The 21,282-nt window shown below is 33.9% G+C and overlaps 1 protein-coding gene across 4 annotated transcripts; it reads right to left on the bottom strand.

The window, feature by feature from the left end:
* Positions 1-64: 64 nt before the first annotated feature.
* On the bottom strand, positions 65-21,201 carry LOC121367684 (splicing factor, suppressor of white-apricot homolog). 4 transcript variants are annotated; one of them, XM_041492005.1, is made up of 18 exons: positions 21,009-21,104; positions 18,318-18,638; positions 16,973-17,139; positions 15,407-15,511; positions 14,496-14,572; positions 12,861-13,083; positions 12,358-12,434; positions 11,734-11,840; positions 11,192-11,395; positions 10,507-10,708; positions 9,125-9,284; positions 7,790-7,912; positions 7,495-7,653; positions 6,000-6,222; positions 5,269-5,472; positions 4,189-4,479; positions 3,349-3,508; positions 65-2,706 (listed from the first exon to the last, which is right to left on the bottom strand). In XM_041492005.1, exons 3-18 carry the CDS (start codon positions 16,980-16,982, stop codon positions 2,623-2,625), a joined length of 2,409 nt encoding a protein of 802 aa, XP_041347939.1. In that variant the 5' UTR covers positions 16,983-17,139; positions 18,318-18,638; positions 21,009-21,104; the 3' UTR covers positions 65-2,622. The 4 variants fall into 4 exon arrangements, with proteins under 4 accessions (XP_041347939.1, XP_041347937.1, XP_041347940.1 ...); XM_041492003.1 differs by lacking the exon at positions 18,318-18,638 and having other exon boundaries at positions 21,009-21,201; XM_041492006.1 differs by lacking the exon at positions 18,318-18,638 and having other exon boundaries at positions 20,959-21,146.
* Between the last annotated feature and the right edge of the window lie 81 nt (positions 21,202-21,282).

The raw sequence follows: 21,282 nt of genomic DNA, 5'->3' as shown, positions 1-21,282 counted from the left end.
AAATAACCCATCATGATCCCCAGTCGAATCAAACATACACTAAAAAACAACAAAACCAAACTACTAAGAATATGTACATTTTAATTGTGCATCGACAATTATACACATACAAAACCAGCCATACATGATCAATTTAAATTAATGCCCTATATACTATTCTCACAAATCACATGTAAACATTTAAAATAAAAATATTGTACATGGACTATTTAGTTCAGTATGCAGTTTACTTTACAACTTCAATCCAGAGCTGTCAAACTTGTATTAGTTTAATGGATGATATTATTATTTATTTAATAATCCAATCTTAACCAAATGTGTACTGTTTAAATAGCAAGTATAGGTATATTGAGGTAATTTATTATTCAGAAAACAAGATTATCCAACAAAGTACTTTTATGCATTAATTTAATCTTGGCAGAAAACAAATGTTTTAACCTTCTGACCTACAAACCAATATATTTTGTTTTGAACACTTATTTTAAATGGCCCAATAACTGGTTGGAGACAGAATGTGCAAGGTTTCTGCCAGAGGGTAAAACGGGTATGACGCCATACCCAAAATTGTTTGAAGATTTTTTTTTAAAGTTAACCTTTTGACAAAATTAATTACTCTATATCATTACTGTATGATTTTCTTTCTGGGGGAGACCGCCATACCTCCTGTTAACTGTGGTTGTATTCAATGCCATAGCACCATACCCAAACATTTCTTTCTGGCAGTAACACTGCTGTGAGGTATTATTTGTTACAAATCAGTTGAACAGATGCATTAAACTAATAAGAACTGCTTCAGGGCACAATATGTCAGGATAATAGACGTTGTGTTTGCAGTTATGCAATTTATTTATTCGAACTGCCAATCGTTCTGAAATCAAAAGTTGCAAACTTCAGAAGGTAACGAACTTAAGAGATAACTGACAAATTTAATTCACATAACTGAACAATCGGTTACCTATGTAAAAATCACATGCACTGACTTTCGGTTATTTATGGTTTTGGAATATTGTCCTCTGAGCTAATGCTTATAAAAAATTATTATCCCCCCGAAAAGAAAAAAAGATGCAACATACACCACCACCTCCAAGAAAGCAAAAAGTCCCACATTAAGCTGACAATAAGTACCCAAAAGTGGTCCATATTAATTTTGCCCCACAAAACATGTATGTGTGCTAGGAATCTGTTACTCATGTTCCAACTTAATACTAAGTGGTACCCCCTAAAACAAATCCCAGTATCAATCGACGTCTATTGTAAAATCATATGTAAAAAAAATAAAAATATACGGTTAAACTTAACAAGCAAAACAAGATTTCAAATGTTAAAATCATAATTCAAAACCAGATTTGTAAAAAAAAACCCAAACAATTATTCAACAATATCTGGATAACGATGTGGGCAAAGATACTGGAAAAGGTAACAGAAAGGTCTGTCTTCAGGACAATGTATTAGCATATAGTTCCATAATTGTGGCACCAGCCATAATGTTAATGTTTACAGGTTACTTTATAGCATCAAGATATGTCAACTGATTCAACATATGTGGACAAAAAAACATTTCGACTTGTTCTTCATGCTCCATATACGCACCACATGACTAGAATAAAGTTCATTTTAATAATCAATGTGCTTAACAGAGATAAATGTCAACCACTGACAAGATTTTAATATCTTGTATTAAGTAAACATCTGGTATTAAAAGATTTCCGTAATCGTAGAAAGATCAAGCTTAATGTAATGGGAAGTCTGTACCTTCATCGGATTTGGTTTCATTTAACTTTATAATTATTCTTATATCCAATCAAGGTTTAAGTACACTATCCTTGGCACATAGCCAGCAGTTAAAGGAGACATTCAAGTTGTACACTCACTCTGAGGTGGACAGGGTAATGGAGTACAAACTGAGATTCAGCTTCATTATTGCTATGTAGTTTTATTTATTTCTGTTGTGGTTCAGTACTTTCACTGGGCATTTGTTTCCTCCTCTCCAATTATATTACACATACTTCCGTAACTCTACTAAAAGACCCATTCCTTAGGAGAAAAGAAAGTCGGCATACAACTAAACTTTAAGCAAGATTACTTAACAATGGCATACTGAAAATAGGCCTTCAAAAGGTTTTGGCATATGTGACTCTTTTTGGGCAATTACTACAGGTAAATACAATACATTTGTTTGTTCTTTTTACCAAAGAAAGCACCCGATTATATGTCAGAATAATTAGTTTATGTGACTCATTAGGTTTTAGTAGCATCTAATATATGAAATAACTTTAATTGTCATGTAATGAATCTGACTGAACATATGCCTGCCACCATCATATGGTTCTAAGAGGTAAGCCGTTTCCATGGAGCCTGTAAAGCGCTTCACACACACAAAACAACCTTTGGTTTGTACAGAATCTGTCAAGTGACTCACACCAACAAAACAACCGGTTGACAACTAGAAATGATTAACAACCTGTGTGTTCACTCTGTAACAATGTATGTGCAAACTGTTTAACTTGGGTATCTGCGTCGTACAGACTGTTTGACTTTGAACTTGGGCATCTGTGTCGACAGTAAGCTGTCATGGTTAATACAAGTCTTTCTTAATAAAATATTATTTCCTTTATGATTCTGTCATGAATTTGGAAGTCCTGCCTCTTCTGCCTTTATGGAGTCTCTGGATGCCTTCAGTATTTCTCGCACACGAGACAAGAGATGCTGCAACACGCAAAGAGAACATATATAAATGTAATGCAGTTCCTGACAGTTTAATAAAACATTTAAAGTCTGGACTTTGTCTTCCATAGTCTGAAGACTTTTAAATCGCATGTAGCTGTTCAGAATTGATGTCTGGACTTAAATATTTTTGCAAGCACAGCTCTACAAGTTATTTTGATTGATGTGAAATACTAGTATATGTATAGACTTGAAACATTTGGTAAATTCGGTCTCATGTAAAGTCACTTTTTAACATTACAATACCCTGTAATTAGTTTAAATATGTAGATCAAATATCTCAATTATATTAAACTGACCAATAAATAAAGAGTAAAAAGAACATATTTACTACACAAACAATAATCTTCAGTGATAGAAATAAGCATATTTTTTCAACTGTCCACCAGACAAGTAATCTACAAATCTAGTGTCCATCACTATTTTTACTTATTTACCAAATAAGTTGTTAATTTTATAAAAGAGCAAGGACAATGTTTTTAATTGATCAAAATGAAACAGCATTATACATTTTTACTGGTCCACTGGACAACCACTAAGGCACATTTTGCTTGTCCGAACAGATTATCACTAGATTTTAAAAAATCAAAAGATCCATTAGTAAACAAAGTGTTAAATAATTACCTGCGAAACAGGTGCGTCCACTTTTCTGGCTGCCGGAGATGCCTGCCCACTGTTGGCATTGCTACCCGTACTGCTCAGAGGCAGCGGATGATGTGCACCATTCATGTTGGTGTTGTCAACATTATGTGGTAGTGGTGATGGTTCATCCGGTGTTCTTGGCCTACATCACCAAAACAGAAATAAATTTACTAAACATCTTTCTCAGGGCATCTTTTGTGGAACCCACATTATTTAATTCATGAATGAAGCTAAAGTGACAATAATGCTTGAATTGACATTAGATACCATTTATCTTCAGAGTTATTTCAAAACATAGCTAAGGAGCAAAAGCGAGTTGTAAGATAAATGGTATGTAACAGACATGAATGTACTATTCTTTATCTCACATATTCTCAAAAACTAGTTTTAAACAAATATAAATGTTTTTTTTCCAAAAACATATTTGCAACTCTTATTCTTGCAGTTAAATTATGCATCAGAGCAATCAGTTTTAGGTTATCATATACATCATAGAACAATCAATTTCTATCATGATGGTTTTATTGATGATTGAGTTGTGGCAACTGGGTCACCACCTAGGAGCAGCCAATTGTATGTCTTTAAATTGATAACATAAATATATGTTATTGCAGTGTAATATTATTAAATAACGCATAATATTATCACCAATGGCTGTGTAAAAAAAATACAAAATTATCACACAAACATTTGATGGCCTTATTATCTACGGCTACTTGGGTGTTACCATAACTAAAATCAAAATGACATGGTTACCATGCAATATTAAATTCCTGAATTCTACTGTGGCTATTAGACAATAAAATTCCAAACTAAACATACCCCACAGGACTATGTGCTTCATAATGTTTTGGTGACTTAGAATTATCTTGTTCAACCTGTTCACTGCTCCCCGTTTTCATATCGTCATCACACTCTGCATCATCACTAACAATAACAATCGTGTTTATAGAGTCACTTTCAGTTTTCTCCTCATCCTGTTTAGATTTGGATTTTGAGTCTCTGTGTCGGTCTTTTCGTTTGTCTTTTTTCTCTTTGGATCTGTGTCTTCCTTTGTCTTCCTTATCACGACTTCTGTCTTTATCTTTATCTTTCTTCTTTTTCTTTGGTGACCTATGAATACCATAGAGATGTTAATAACAATATACAGGTAATCTAAACAACAATGACGAATCAGGAAATTGAACCACCCAAGACTTCAATGTACCGTATTTTCCCATGTATTATGCACACTTTATAAAAAAAATAATACAGGTTAAAAATGGGAGTGTGCATTATACATAACAAAAGAAATTGTGATGGTTGTAATAAATGTAAAATAAATGTACAAAAGCATCCATACCTCGCCAAAAAGTGCACAAAAATAGACCGTAAATATTTTTAATTTTTAATTAATGTAATAAATATTAACATGGTTAACTACAGGTTATGAGAAGGAAGGAAATGTTTTACTTAACATCGCACTCAACACATTTACAGGTTATGAGAAATCACTTAATTTTTACTATTAAAGTCCTTCATAGATATACTTAAAACCTTGCTATTCATTCATATTACTGTTCTCACTATAACACAGAAGAAAAACTTTATGGAGACCAGGAATCCCTCTTGTCACTGTGAGATTCATCCTGGCAGCAAACATCTCCCTGTGATATCATTACAAGAAGGAACGAAAAGAAGAAGAAGACTGTTCTCACTGTACTGATACTTGTATTTTTATCTTATATTTTAATAAAACATAACGGATTCAAATTGATGTGGGGTTGTTTTTGTTTAACCACATTTTGTTTAGTACAAAGTACGGTTGTCAACTTTATAGTGACATAGCAACCTCCTGGTATCCTAAGCGACTGTTGTTAATTTATTTAAATGCACAATATCAAAGCTTAAAAGCTCACTCACCTGTCATGCTTCTTGTGTTTTTTCGATTTACTACTGGGTGACCTTGACCGAGAACGTTTTTTACTTGGACTCCTTTCTCTTGACCGTGACCTTTTTCTGTGTGGAGGTGAGCGGATTAGCCTCTTTGACAATCGAGGATTCGGTAATGGCCACCACTCAGAAGGTGGAGGCGATCTCCTGGAAGGTGGAGATCTGGAACGTGACCTTCAACATAAAAATTAAAACTGTTATTGTGGAACATCTAATCATCACATAATACTGTAAACTGAAAGAAAAAATGCTTGCACCCAACCTCAAGTCGAGACATTTATATTTCATTGCAGTTGTTTTCAAAATTCACAATTGGCAAATATGGTGACTGCCAGAGCTATCCCTGGTTATGTATCATTACTTCCAGTGTCAAAGTAATGATGTATCTTTAACAAGTACGCATGGGACGTAGCTCAGTGGTAGAGTGCTCACTTAAGGTGCAATGGGTTCTAGGATTGATCATCCTCAGTGCACCACTCACATGTTTCCTCGATTCCATCCAACCCAATTATCCTATCTTATGAGAAAGGTCATATAAAAGATGCCATACTACAAAATGTTAGGAGAGTTTATTAAACAAATATTCCTTTCCTTTCCTCATTTCGCTAATAGTTTTCGTTATGATATACACCACTCCCTACAAAATACACCACTTATCACACCCTTACAATATATACCATTCCTTGTGACACACCACTCACCATCTGGCATTACTGAAAGCACTGGGTGGAGTTGGAGACCGTCTGCGTGATCTGTGATTGGGTGACCTGGAACCTCGCCTCGAATGGCTGGACTTCTTCCCAAGACTAGACTTGCCATGATGATAATCTATTTTCTCGATCTCGCTAGTAGAGACAATTCCGTCAATTCCGTCCTTACTTGACGACGCTCCTGGAGTTGATGATCTGCTAGTCAATGGAGAGGCTGAAGAATGAATTAATAAATGTTTAATGACACCCCAGGACCAAAATACATATCGGCCATTGGGTGTTCAAAAGAGAGTTTGTTTTGGAGTTTATTTTGTTTAACGACACCACAAGAGCACATTGATTTATTAATCATCGGTTATTGGATGTCAAATATTTAGTAATTTGACATATAATCTTAGAGAGGAAACTCACTACATTTTTTTTCCATTAGTAGCAAGGATCTTTTATATGCACCATCCCACAGATAGGATAGCACATACTACGGCCTTTGATATACCAGTCGTGGTGCACTGGCTGGAACCAAAAATAACCTAATGGACCCACTGACAGGGATCGATCCTAGACTGGCCGCACATCAGGTGAGCACTTTACCACTGGGCTACGTCCTGCCCCTTGGGTGTCCAACAAAAATAACTATATGAATAAGATTAGTATCTTTTTGAAGAAAATTTGGATCTTTTTCTCTTTTTTTATGAATACTTAACCTGACTTCTAAACTATGACACTTTCTACCTAATCCCATGGTCGGGCTGGAACAATCCAACAGCCAATCAGATGGCTAGAATTTTCTACTGTGTCAAAGCTACTTCTTTTTTTCCCAGGTGCCATAGGTCAGAGGTAAAGTTATGTATGAAAAGAAATTTGTTTTGATATAACATAATCTGCATTGGTCAGTAGGTATTTTATCTCATTTAAAAACTATTTTATAAACATTACATTGAAGAAAAATAAGGTAAAATTATAATTGAAGAATTTTGTTTTCGGTTGAGAATCATATTGCTGTATATAAGAATTGTTTTTTTTAAATCCTCCCATCATAGTTCATTCCTTGGAGTTGTTGTGGGGATCTTGTTTGACTCAGAGACCCAGTCAGCTTTGTCAGCAGGAGCTTAGGCTTCTATTACGGACGCCCAAACTGGATTGGTCGATGGGTAGTATCTAGACTAATATCAACCAAGGGTGAGAAATCTCGAGTGCTGAAGTCAGACATCTCTACTAGACCATAATATTGTGCATCGACAACTATTATGACTATAACAGTCAAACATTTTATGAAACTATATAGTGTAATGAAGATATTTTACACCAAATTTGTGACTCTTAAACACTGAAAATTTAAAAAGCAATTTAATTTTAACAAAATGTTGAAAACAACTTCTGATTGTTTTCTATTTTCATGAATACATAACCTGACCTCAAACTAACATGATTTACAGTTAATTTGAAAAGAAATTAATACAACTGCTAATTGGCCAAGAAGACCTACCTGGTAAATCTGAACTTAGGAGCGGACCAGACGCCTTGAGCTGGTTGATAAACATGGCTGCCTTTCTCTTTCTCTCCGCTTGCATCTGCTTCTCCTTGTTAGCTTGGGTTAACTTCTCACGTGCAACGGCTGCCAGACGGTCTTTGAATTTTTCTTCAGCTAAAACAATAGGTTCATTTTCACTGGTTTAAGAAACCGTACAATACATTATTATATCACAAATGTACAGACTAATAATTCCTGAAATCGACAGTGACCAAATACAGGATAACATTTCTACAGCCAACAACATTACCAAGTTTCTTTTGTAAGACTTCTGGAGGAATTTCACTTTTTGAGTCGGAGGTATGTCCTGCCTCGGAGAGAGGGGTTGAACTTCGCGAGATTTCATTCTTGTCTCTCTGTCCATCTGATTCACCTTTAAAAAGACACACAAAAAAAAACCCAAGTTAAATGAGTAGTTAAAAAAAGAAAAAGAGAGAAAAAAGAGAGAAAGAAAACCCCCTCCCAAAAAACAAATTAATACCGTATATCGCCGTGTATTAGCCGATTTTTTGAGCCTCTAAATACCATCAAGAGAAGAGGGGTCAGCCAATACACAGAGTCAACAAAAAATATCTATGAAAATACAATAAAATATTGGTATGTACAGAAATGCGATACTAACAAAAATTCGTCAGACAATCAAAACCTTACCGCTGCATTACTTAACCAGTACTTTTAACAGCCTCTATACCATACCAGTGTCCTTTGATTGTTTGATATACACAATAAAAGTTATTTTTATTTGAGAAATTAAAATAAATCAAATTTATTATATTTTTATTGTGTCAACAATTTCCGGCAAAAGCCACCGACAAGTAGTACCAGTATGTGTCATGTGATTGGAAAGGTCATCAAGTCTTTTCATGACTGCTGATATTTTGTCTTCAGTTGCAGATTTAATTGCTCAGAACTGATAGGTTTTTTTTACTTGCCGTCATTGTTGATTCTACAATTCTAAATAAAGCAAGAAAATGTTTTGGAAAGTTTTAATTACAATTTGTTTTAAATATAATGGTTATGCTATTGTTAATTTAATTAATCATATTCACATACTTTGTTTAACACCCAATAGCCAATGTGTTCTTTTTTTCTGACGAGTCATTAAACATTTGTTCATTCTTAATTTAATTACAGAGTATTCATTTTATACTTTCATTTGTTAGTTTCTTTTTTCTCAATCGTTTACTGTTTGAAAGTATAAAGACAGGACTTCAAGAATTTTTATAAAATCCACTAGCCATGGGATCAGTGATTTAAAAAATTTACTAGCCATGATTAAAAATTCACTAACCCTACTTTTCTTTTAAGTTAATACAATTTTACTAAATATAAGTAATAATCAGATATGTCATCTAAAGAGGGAGATAGAGCTTAAAAACACTAACATCTGGAGGTTGGGGCACGATATTAATATTTACAAAATAGACTTAACTGCAACATTTGATCTTTTTTTTTCACTAGCCGTCGGGCATAGCAAAAATAGTAGTTATTTACTAGCCCAACATTAAATATCACTAGGGCTACCATAATCTAGAAGCCCTGATAAAGATGAGGTCAAAAGACTCCATTTAGCAACATGTTGTACCTTCCCGCTCATCCTCACTACTTCCATAGTCAAACAGTGGTTTCTTCAGCTGTGTCACACTCTCCTGCTCTTTAGGTTTCATCTTGATGGAGAAACTAACTCCTTTCTGAGCGGCTGCTGCTTCCAGCTCAGCCTTCGCCTTTCTGCCTGACTCCATCTGCTGTTTAAGCAAATAAAGAAACCATAGTTACACTTCATTATCCTAATTCTGAAGGGAATTAACCTCAAGATTACAGAGTTTGAGATGGGGTTTTTGTACGGTGGTTACAGAATTCAAATGATAATAAAATGTTATACAATTGAGAAATGATTAACAACGTACCTCATTTTAAAATATGGCTATCAGGCATCTTATAAAGATAGTGAGAGAAGAAACCCACTCTTTCCAAACATGCTATACATATCAACAAGGAAAAAAAGTTCCTAGTTTGTTTTTGACAGGACAGCAGACCACAACCTTTGATATACCGGTTGTGGGGCACTAGTTAGAAAAAAAACCAATCAGAGAATAGGTTCACTGAGGGGTTATAAAGTAGAAATGAAGGATGGTACATTCCACATCCTATGAGGTGCCAGTCATGAAGCACTGATTGAAACAAGGAGTGGGGTTTAATGTAATGACCTATCACACCTTTACCACCTAAGTACTTATCTAACCACCAAGCCATCCCTCACTGCTAAATATTGTAACAAATTAACCTAATAGAGGTTTGAAACAACAGGTGGGATTTCTGTTTGCATTTCTTTAAAGGGACAGACCCTAGTTTCAACCCATGAACATTAACACTAAGTTTAGTTAGTCTACAAACCTTTTAGATAAAGTTACAACTGAGTGAAACATGAGTCTGTGACTTTGAAATGATGAAATACCCTCTAAAAATAGACCAAAACTCGACTCCATAACTGTTACTGCTCAGACACACATGAGTTTTTAAAAAATATTAAAAACACCAGGATGACCAAAAACACTTCGAATGTATGGAAATGAATAATCTAAACAATAAAATTTAAGTAAAGTATGATTTCAGTTATCAAAAAAATATGCCTTAGTGTTTAAAAACTAGGGTATGTCCCTTTAAAACACAATTGTATTATGCTGAACAGGCATTTGTAGACAATTTTTATATATATTTTTTATTTTATTTTAAAGTGTGATGTAATTAAATGTTTATGAAAATGTACCTAATTACAGTTAACTAAATGTTGTTGAAATGTTAAAATAGTAGAGTTATCTTTTAAAAACATACATGTATATATGTTATATTTTTAAAAAGATAGTACTTGTATGTAAATTTAAAAACTAATATTTTCCACAAAGATAGTTACAAACAAAGAGGCATAAACATTACACACACTAAAAGGAATCAAATAATAAAAATTACCTCCAAGAAGAGACACTTTTTGAAGTCGTAGTAGCGGAAATGGACATGATGTGGTAACAGGAAAGCAAATCTCTCATCCTTCTTGCTCTTGACAACCATCTCAAACTCCGCCCCATTCTTAGCAACGTACATGGCCATTCGATCAATAATTGGCTGGATATCAGGAGGGGGAGGTACTATTGAGGGAGGTGTGGCCGTACTTCTGAAAAACATAACATAATTTAAGTAAAGTAACATCAATATCAATACATTTAGCATTTTAAATTATCATAAGAAATAGCAGTAACACTGTTAAACACATTAACAGTTTTGGGGAAGAACTATTTTTGTGTACAATTTAGAAAACAATCTGACCTGATATGGTCAAAAAACTATTTAAATATGCATTTTAAAATGTACTGCATCGAACTGCTTCAACACAGAAATATGTTATTTTGTGTCGGACAAAATGACCACTAATAATAATAATAAGTGTGCGACTGTAAAAGCTTGAATAATGACAAATTTGTCCAGACATTCTCTGTGACTGACCACTTATTTCCAGGCTTGCAAACAGCATTTATTAACAGATATGTATTAGCATTTTTATTTGTCATTCAATGGAAATTCCAATATTAAAAATAAAAATAATAATTTCACAGTCTATATTAAGGTGCTAAGGATATATTACTCTAGTATGCCATACTCTGAACTATTTTCCAGCAGATTATCAACATCTTCTGTTAGTTGGGGATATTCATTCTGAGAGGGAAGAACAACTGGCTCGGTTCCAGGGGGTGGAGGTAATCCGGAATGACTAGAGCTGTAGTTTGGATCACTGATGAATGGTGGCAGTGGGGGTGGGTCCAATGTCGATGGACTTGCTTGGTGTTCCAATTCCAGTTTTCTCCTGTATCATAAGAAAAAGACAATGTCTTTAGAACATTTTTTAAAAGTTAAAAAATAACTGATTAAATGATTTTTTAAATAATATGTACATTGTATTTTTAACGTGTTTGTGTTGAGGACAAAAACTTGTTATTTTAAATAATAAAAATGCATAGCTCTTTCAATGCTTCTTGAAAACCACTGTATTGTCAATCTTAAATTATTATTAAAAAAAAATGTTGAGAAAATTAAAAGCTGTACATATTAAAATAATGTGATATTCAGTGGACTTTGTCCAAACTAACATCTGTGTAAATCAGATCTCTGTGTAAACTGGCACAATTCAGTAATACTACTCACTTTTGTTTTTCTGCCGTTTCGGCTCGACTCTTTGTGATTGACTTGATCAACTGACCATATGATGTTGTGTGTACACACACTTTTGGCATCTGGATGGGTTTGCTCACCTGAAAAATGTTTTTGTTTTCTATGAATAGTATCAGAATATTCTGTAATCTAAAGGAAAAACACAAGATGAAGAAATGGAAGTAGAGGATAACAAACATATTTTTAACAGTCAAGTGTTTAATAATTCACTACTTATACACATCAGGATTCAAATAACTTGCTGATCCTAATGTTTTTATCAATAATAATTAAATTGTACCTTAAATTTAGTTTTATAACCAAATCATTAAACATATTATAACTGAATTGTGTTTCAAAGACAATAATTGCAACCTAATTTGCCAGAGCTTGAAAACATTTTGAGTGCAGAAATAGTCAACCAAATCCAGGTTTCTCGTAACCAAAGAACATGCAACAAAATAACACTGACAACATGAGGTTGTCAAATTAATTTTTAGATGAAATCATTGTAAAAATATATGCCAGTTCAACCTGTATAAATGATGCAACTTTAATCTGTATCTCATTAACTGGCAGAGGAAAAATGAAAAAGAGAAACATTTAAAGTATTTTTACCGGTGGAGCGGCAGTAGCTGTACTAGAGAGGATCGGATGAAGATAGCCATGTGCATGATGAGCATTATCCTCATTACCTGTAAAACACATGTGGTAATATTCTAGTAACTGCATCCCAGTGAAATGGAAACACAATATATACTGTACTAAAGAGATACACATATAAAAAGACTTGAACCAATTTCAAAAACACTATAATCCTAATTTTGCATGTAAACCTACAAATGAAAACTAATTCTAATAGTTACAAACAGAACACATAATCTACTTCGATATACATATGTATGAATACTTTTATTTGGTCCTTATTCAGATCGATCTACAATAATGATATTATTTTCTGTGTGAAATAGAAGCAAAATACTTTGATAGTAAGTTTAAAAAACCCCATTTAATTCAACTTCAATCATTTATCAGAATAAAAGAAATATTCAAAGCAGATCTAAACATTTTTTTATCTCTGTCTTCACTTACAAAAAACAAACTTTACAAATAACACTTACTGTTTTGTCGCTCAAGCCCGACCATCTTTGGTTTGAATTTCCCTGATTTGATCATCTGGACCATGTGTTTGTAGTACGCATTCAGTGGATCTTCGAACGAAAGGAACTTGAACTGCGCGTTACCTCCCTGTTTGATCTTCAGAATAATCTCCATCTGGGCTCCATGCTGGGCGGTAAATTTGGCAGTTTTCTCTATTATTGTGTTCTGTTTCACAGACGATGGCTGTAAAGGAAAGGAATACTTCTTTAACTACACCTCAACACATTTTATACTACAGCCACTTGGGCAATCAATCAATCAACCATTTGGCATGTGCTTACATCCAATGAAGAAAGGAAGGAAATGGTTTATTTAACGACGCATCTAACACATTTTATTTACAGATATATGGCGTCGGACCACACAGATATTGAGAGAGGAAACCCACTGTCGCCACTTCATGGGCTACTCTTTTCAATTAGCAGCAAGGGATCTTTTATATGCACCATCCCATTGACAGGATAGCACATACCACAGCCTTTGATGTACTAGTTGTGGTGCACTGGCTGGAGCGAGAAATAGCCCAATGAGCCCACTAATGGGAATCGATCCCAAAACTTACATCCAATGAAGGTTCAGCCATGTTTTTCAAATTTCCAGAGGAAATCCAGAGCTATCATATAAGCTACTACTACAAAACAGCAGCAAGGGATCTTTTATATGCACCTTACCAGGCAGAAAAGCACATACTATAGATGTCAAGAGAAGAAACCTGGGGTAACCACACAGGCTAACCTTTATGAAATGCATCATGGGGGATTGCACATAAAGGGATCACTCTACCACTGAACCACGTCCTATGCCTTGCTGGTTGCTATGTTATTCAAAGTGAGTTGTGTACTCTGTAAACTAAGATATACAATGTTTCCCCCGCGAACGTCATTTGCAGACCATGGCCATTTTCCTACAGAACCATTCATCTGAACTATTTGCTAATCACAGTGATGGAAAGTTCATCAAGAATGTCCCATGCATTCATGCAATCTTTGAGTGCTTAATTTGCACTTCGAGTGTTTGCCATCCCCATAAACTTAAATCCTGGGGGAATTGCAGGAATATTAGTCCAAATAAGTAACATTTAAATAGAATCCTGTAATGGTTGATGATGATTTTCCCTCCGACATCCCAAATGAGAATTATGAAAAAACATTTGCAACAAAATAAATGTGTCAATTCAATTCTTTAGAAAGGTTCTATTAGCCAGAAATATATTCAATAATTGACAGGTCTGTCAGAGAATTCAACAAAATAAAATTAGCTACAATTGAAACAACCCCCCAAAACAAAACAAACAAACATCACTTGTATGGTCAAAGTTATGTTAAGTAACTTAACTGAATATAATCAGTAAACAATCAATATATACTGATGGAAATAAATAAAGAACTAATGACTGCATCAAAAATCAATTCATATTGTCAGAAGTTGACTGGGAACATATAGGCAGCACATTCAACACTACAGATATTCAATCCCACATTACAACTGTGTATGAAATACAGACATTACTACGCTAGTTGAGAATTAAATATGTTCTACAATTTGACATGTTCCCTTATTTCTTTCCATCAGTATATAATGACATATTATCTCACAATTTGACAGCCTGTCGGAACCTGGAGTTCTGGAGGGGCCTCAAATGGTAGATCTTCCGGAGCAACAGGTACATCCTCTGTACAAAATATCAACATTGAAATCAGCATGGAGTAACTGAGGTCATCATTAATAACAATGTGGTTTAAAATACTACTTCAGTACAGGTTGATTTGTAATTATTTAAAAGGAGTACTTAATGGAGGTCATCATTAATAACAACATGGTTTAAAATACTACTTCAGTAGAGGTTGGTCAGTAATTATTTAAAACGAATATTCGAGGTCATCATTAATAAAAGTGTGGTGTGTAAAACACTACTTCAGAAGAGGTTGGTCAGTAATTATTTAAAAGGAAATAAGATGAAAGGAAAGCTTATTTAATGACACCTCAACAAACTTTAAATAATAAGGTTGTTTAGTTATTTTAACATTGTCTCCACCCAGTTTTATTTCTCAAATTTGACTTGACCAGCATGGCTTTGATTTGGGGAATTTTAAGGTAGCTTTACAAAAAAAAGGGAATTTTCAGTTTCAATACAAAAACATCTCATTATGTTTAGTTAGAATTTAAAAGTAATACTATACATGTACTCAAATTTATTCAAATTAATATATCTATTTTGTATAATAGGGAAGGGAAGGGGTGTTTGTCAAGAGTTATGAATTCAATCATATTCAAAATATATCTTTATATCATAATAAAAAATGGGAATTATTTACATTCAGATTGGGAATTCTTTACTCCAAAATTGGGAATAAAAAAACAACACAGCCTTTCGGCAATGGTGGGGAATGGTGCCGATTATCGGAGTTTAAAAACATAGCTGATAAAACACTGCCACCGTAAGAGGAAATTCACTATTCTTAGGTAACACTGAAAAGCAGCAAGGCATCTCTTATTTCCACTTTACCTTGTTTGGTCTCCTCCTCATCCACTCCTCCAGGCTGTTCATAGCTGAAGCCAACCGCCTTGTAACCTTCTTGAAGAGATTCGTAGTATCGTTTCCATTCTTCCTCTGAAAAACAAACTTCATTCAGTCATATTTTGTTTTTGCACTACCAGTACTTCAAAATGTTATTATAATCAGGATTTAAATTGGGATAAAAAAAAATTAAATGTTGAAAATTTTAAAAAAGCCCCACCTGAAAATGAAAAGCCAAATTCAACCAAATGAAGGTTCATTAAATATGCTAATTTTCAAAATATGTTTCAAATGACAATGTTAATCTCTGCATATAAATGTAGGAAACTTGGAATTTGTTACACTGCTAGTTTTTTGTTTAATATTGACATTAAAATACAGATTTATTAAGTATTAGAAGATACTGTGCCTTTAAATGGCTTGGGAAATATTTGTTTACATGCACATTTTATTAATTATATATTAATAACATATTTTAATCTTTATAACTTTACTTTTGAATAGAACTGCATGAAACACAAAAGATGGGACAAAATCTGATAATGAGATACACATGGATTTATGTTTCAGTGAATATGACTAAGCATTACAATGAATACATGAATACAACCTTCATTAAACATATATTCCTACCTTTTGCCCAATAGAGAAAATATAACCTGTCTGTGTAATAAATGTAACGTATCATAGAGAAATATAACCTGTCTGTGAAATAAATGTACCATATCATAGAAAAATATAACCTGTCTGTGGAATAAATGTACCTTATCATAGAGAAATATAACCTGTCTGTGGAATGAATCCTTAAAGATATAGTAAGTATATATTCATTCCACAGACAGGTTACACTTTTTCTATGGGGAAAATATAGAAATATTTGTTTAATGATACCCCAGCACATTGTTTGGGAAAAGCGGGAGTCTACTGAGTGGGATCCACCCTGCTACCCAGAGCTAAGCCTTTCTCTAGTCTAATGAATCCATTCAACAGATAGGGGTTTTTCTCATTCCAACCAGTCAGGGATGTGAGAGGGGCTGGAACAAAAAAGCTTACTGCCGCCGGGGTCAAGGGCCCCTGAAGGAAAATTGTTGTTTGCAACCCCTGGAACTGCCATAAATTGCATTCAAAGCTAACAAATATAAACTGGTTATAACTAATAATATAAAGCACACATAATAAACTTGAAACCGTGAAAATATACAAACGAACCTTGTGTGTTCAACAGTATTGAACATCATGTTTTGGGGTTGTTTTTTTAGATGAAATGGAAAAGTGCATTTACGCGTTTCCGCATAGCTCTCACATCTCTGAACCAGTGCACGACAAATAGTCAAAGGCCGTGGCATGTGCTTTCCTGTCTGTCTGGAAAATTCATATAAAAGATCCCTTGCTGTATTAGGAAAAATGTAGCAGGTTTTCTCTGATGACTACGTGTATGAATTACCAAATATTTCAAATCCAGCAGCCAATGATTAATTAATCAATGTGCTCCAGTGATGTCGTTAAACAAAACAAACTTTTTCTCTAATGGAAAAGGTTAAAGGTCATCCAAACCTTGATACATTTCTGCTTCGGCAACATCTGTGTGAAGTTCGAGATATCTCTCTTCATTGCAGGCAGCTTCAATATGTTTCTCCTTCTCAGAGAGCTCCTGGTCTTCTGCCTTCAGGTTACTGGCATCATACGCCGATAAGTCATAAAGATGACCTCTACCATCATATCTGGGAAAACAATAAGTATAATGAGGGCGTGTTCAAAAATTGTTTAAAAACCTAATTATATGGTTATTCTAAAACCAATAAATTAAAAGAAAACAAATAGAGTACAATATTAGTGGTCAGCATAAAACTGTATTACATATATGAAATACATATTATACATAAAAATGTAATAAAACTTTGCTAATGAAGAACTAATGAAGAAATGAAATTGAATTATACATATCACAATTAATAACCTACTGTAAGGTACCATATATTATACATAAAACTTTAAGCTAACCTATTTGTCCATGATACTGAAATATAAACTGCAACAAAGACATAAATATGTGTGAATTTGTTTATTCATGCATGGAATGCTTGCTAGAGAATGTGATTTGACCAGTTACTCTGTGTAGTTTCCGATGCAGTATAAGGCTCCATATATTGTGTATTTTATAAAGTGATATATTTATTCATATATGCATGTATGTATGTACAAGACGTGTGTGTATTCTACTGAAACTCGTTATTTTTTGTATCACTCACAAATAATTAATTTTTAAAATTAAATCTAGTCTTTACTTAAAATTACTTTTTTCTGATTTCATTTATGAAGATGTCAATAATGTAGGTTTAGAAGTACATGTACAGTATATATGTAATTCATTTGTTTTACACAGGCTTACGTACATGTACATGTAAGTATGTATGTGTGTGCACATATAATAATTAAATTTTACAAGATGTCAATTTGTTAATGGTGAAATCCTGAAATTAATTACATTTAAAATTATTTATACACATAACAGTGCATATTTGTCTGCAACCCTGTAACAAAGCTTGTGTTAACTTCAACAAAGTATTGGCTGTAAATCATCAATTTAGGACAACTGGCATCAAATTACTAGTTATAGAATAATAAACTAGAATAATTCATTTGTATAATAATAGTACATTAGGTTCTCCAAAATGTATATCTATATATATTATAAACAAAACATACTGATTTCAGTGCCACTATGTTGAGTTACGTTCTGGAGTATTAGTAACGTTATGTGTTTGTGTACCTGTGCAACCTGACTTTTAGTCATAGATTCTTTACTGCACTATGGTCAGAGATCTGTTATTTATGATTTACAGTGTCAATTCATTGATGAAGAAGTAGACATAATATTTGGTTTCTTGCATACAATTACCTATACACATCATACAACGCACGCTGCCAAGCAGTGTATGGTCACCGTCGGAGATCCTGAAAGGAAAGCAAACCAGACGGTGCGTGCAACGTCTGGAGGCGACACACAACAAACAATTCAACATTTTCAACAACAATTTCTAAACACAATTTTCTTGTTAATCCAGCCATATTGGTAAAACTGTCAAGGACACTGCCATGTACATGTAGCAATGTGTTGAGCTTGGTGTGACAATCAAGATGGTTGCCTTTTTTCTCCGAAGTCGTCCTTCTGATCAGCTGCACGTTTCTTCTGTTCTCATGACATCAGCACACACACACACTGATGTTCGTTGTCCACATAACCAAAAGCATTCAATATTTACAATGTAATCATATGCACATAGAATCTGTTCACCACCTGTACAAAAATACTTAAAATAGATTTTTTTGCTGGACTGTGTAATATATTTTTGTTGGTTTTACTATATAATTTGGTTTAAATCCATTTTTTCATCTTTTATTGAAGGAAAGAATGTTTTATTTAATGATGCACTCAACACATTTTTAATTACGGTTATATGACATCGGACCACAAAGATAATGAGAAAGGAAACCTGCTGCCGCTATGCATTGGGCTACCCTTTTTGAATAGCAGCAAGGGATCTTTTATATGCAGCATCCAATAGACAGGACAGTACATACCATGGTCTTTGTTACACCAGTTGTGGAGCACTGGCTGGAATATGAAATAACCCAATGGGACCACCAACATTTTTTATTGATTACAAGATCAAGATGGTTATCATAAAGATGAGAAAATTAGAAGTAAAAGCCAAATGGTTGTACAATCATGATGCATTTCTAAAATACCCTATACATAGCATTAATTATAAGTGTTGGTTATCAGATCAATGTACGTCAAATTATATCCATCATCAGACCATGAAATATATTTATAATTTGGTTTCTGTTTTTTAATTAGATTAACCTGTGCTTAGCACAGGAATGGTTAGATGGAGTGTGAAGGCTGTACCCAAAAATACAACAGCTGTGTACATAGCCAGCCCTCATGGCGACTTCCACTGCCACTGAGTTTATGGAATTCATCTTTGTACACAATATTTAGCATGATGTGTGTATGGTAGTCAATTGGACCGTATTGCATAAAAGATCCTTGTGAAGTATAGCATTGGGCAAGTACAAAGAAGGTGGCCAGCAATATAAAATAAAATAGAAGCATTCAGAAAGAACGGTCTTGCATATACATGTATTATAAATTAAGGATTTTCTTTTTGTTATGGCCAATTCTAATGCATGACCAATAAATTGAACTTGAGACAGTGTAAAACCAATTATATGATGACAAATAAAACATCAGAAGAGATATCAACTTTTGACCTACACTTGCCAGGGATTTATCCACAATATTTCGCCAGGGTCTGATGAGATTGGGAAAATTAGTGCGATTTAATTATAACTCGAATATATTTTCAGTCCACTGAATGATGCAGTACACCACTGTTAAATTAATATATTAAAGTATATAACTGTAATTTGCATGGCTGAATTTAAGTCTTAAAGCAATTAATAAAAAAGGAACTGTTTTTATAATTATTTTTTATTGATTTAGCAGTCAGCAGATTGCTGCATGGTGTTTAAAAAATTGCTTTGCAACATAAGGTGTGACAAACTTCTTTTTTGTTTTTTTAAATAGCCTTGGTTATTTCTATTTTTTATCTAAATATTCTTTTAATATTTATTCAAATATAATAAAGACAATATAATTTATATTGTAGCAATAGTCATATTTTTAAAAGTAAAACTATTGATCCTTAGTTGTGTAGCGATCTCTGAAACTTGTGTAGCGAATCAACTGTAAGAGAGCGATACTGAACAAAATGTTCCTTGCCTGTGTAGAAAACAAATTTTTTAAGGTGAAGTATAACAAAGAATTGGATAGGCATATGTATACTTGAAATTTCTTAGCTTGAATGTCTACACATCTTACTGTGAGACTTGGAACGTAAACAAATGGTAGGTGGCATATTACTTTAAAATGGGGAAAAATTCCAGTCTCAACAGGGTGAGAGTATAAATGTAATTAGCCAGAGTACTCTGACTGTAAGAGAGCTCGATGTAAATGTATTTGACATCAAACATAGGATTGTTGTGGTATTAGAGTGGAAATCTTTGACTACTTTTTGGTGGTAGGCGATTGCCAAAAAATTACATAGCTTGGTCTCTGACTGTAATGAGAGCGTATTTATGTCCAAATGTCCATCTAGCTCTCTTACAGTCAGAGTATTCAGGCTAAAATGCAATGTGATCAACATGGTAGTTATTTAACATAAACTGGGGGTTCTATGGACAGAAATCTGATCTCAAACTAAACACCAATTATTTATTTTTCTATTTTTATTTTTTTAAGGCATAATAAATGATTTATGAGCCTGAGGTTTGTGACAATCCCAAAATATATACACTGAAAATAAATGATAATCGTTATCATGCCATTCGGCAATGCAACTGAACTGCAAGGTGGTGGAAGGCCTAAAACAGTTTCGACTATTAGCAAGTGGTGAACAGATACTACAATCGATGGCTGAAATGAAAACGTGTGTTAAAATTCGACGCGAGTGATAACGCGAGTAAATGGAAACCTTTTCACGATTCCACGAGAGAAGTCATTAGCCAAGGACAAGGGACAGACCTGTCAATCATCATTTGGTCGTCACCCATCCATGGAATAAGATGTCGGCCAGAATCGATGTAAGAAGCTTTTTCGTCATCTCGGAATAGCTTGCAGGCGTAGCCAAAAACAAATAACTCTTCTTGCTCTTTACTTGAATCGTGTTTCTGATTCTCATCTTCTTCTGTCCACAACCAGTTGGTCGCCATTTTGCTCTGCCTTTAAAGGAATAATTCATTTAGGATTTGGGAGGGGTGGCATTGTTAATTATACGCTTGCATTAAATATGTTGAAG

The sequence above is a fragment of the Gigantopelta aegis genome, chromosome 3 (genome assembly GCF_016097555.1).
Source record: "Gigantopelta aegis isolate Gae_Host chromosome 3, Gae_host_genome, whole genome shotgun sequence".
In the NCBI taxonomy this organism is placed as follows: domain Eukaryota; kingdom Metazoa; phylum Mollusca; class Gastropoda; order Neomphalida; family Peltospiridae; genus Gigantopelta; species Gigantopelta aegis.
This window is presented reverse-complemented; position numbering and strand designations above follow the sequence as displayed.

Excerpts from the sequence above, each read along its gene's own strand:
- LOC121367684 (XM_041492003.1), bottom strand. The coding sequence starts at position 21,196 with ATGGCGACCAACTGGTTGTGGACAGAAGAAGATGAGAATCAGAAACAC. Across the intron at positions 14,573-15,406 it reads TGAGGAGGAGACCAAACAAG|AGGATGTACCTGTTGCTCCG; the intron begins GTAAAGTGGAAA and ends TATTTTGTACAG. Across the intron at positions 7,654-7,789 it reads AGTCTTACAAAAGAAACTTG|CTGAAGAAAAATTCAAAGAC; the intron begins GTAATGTTGTTG and ends CTATTGTTTTAG.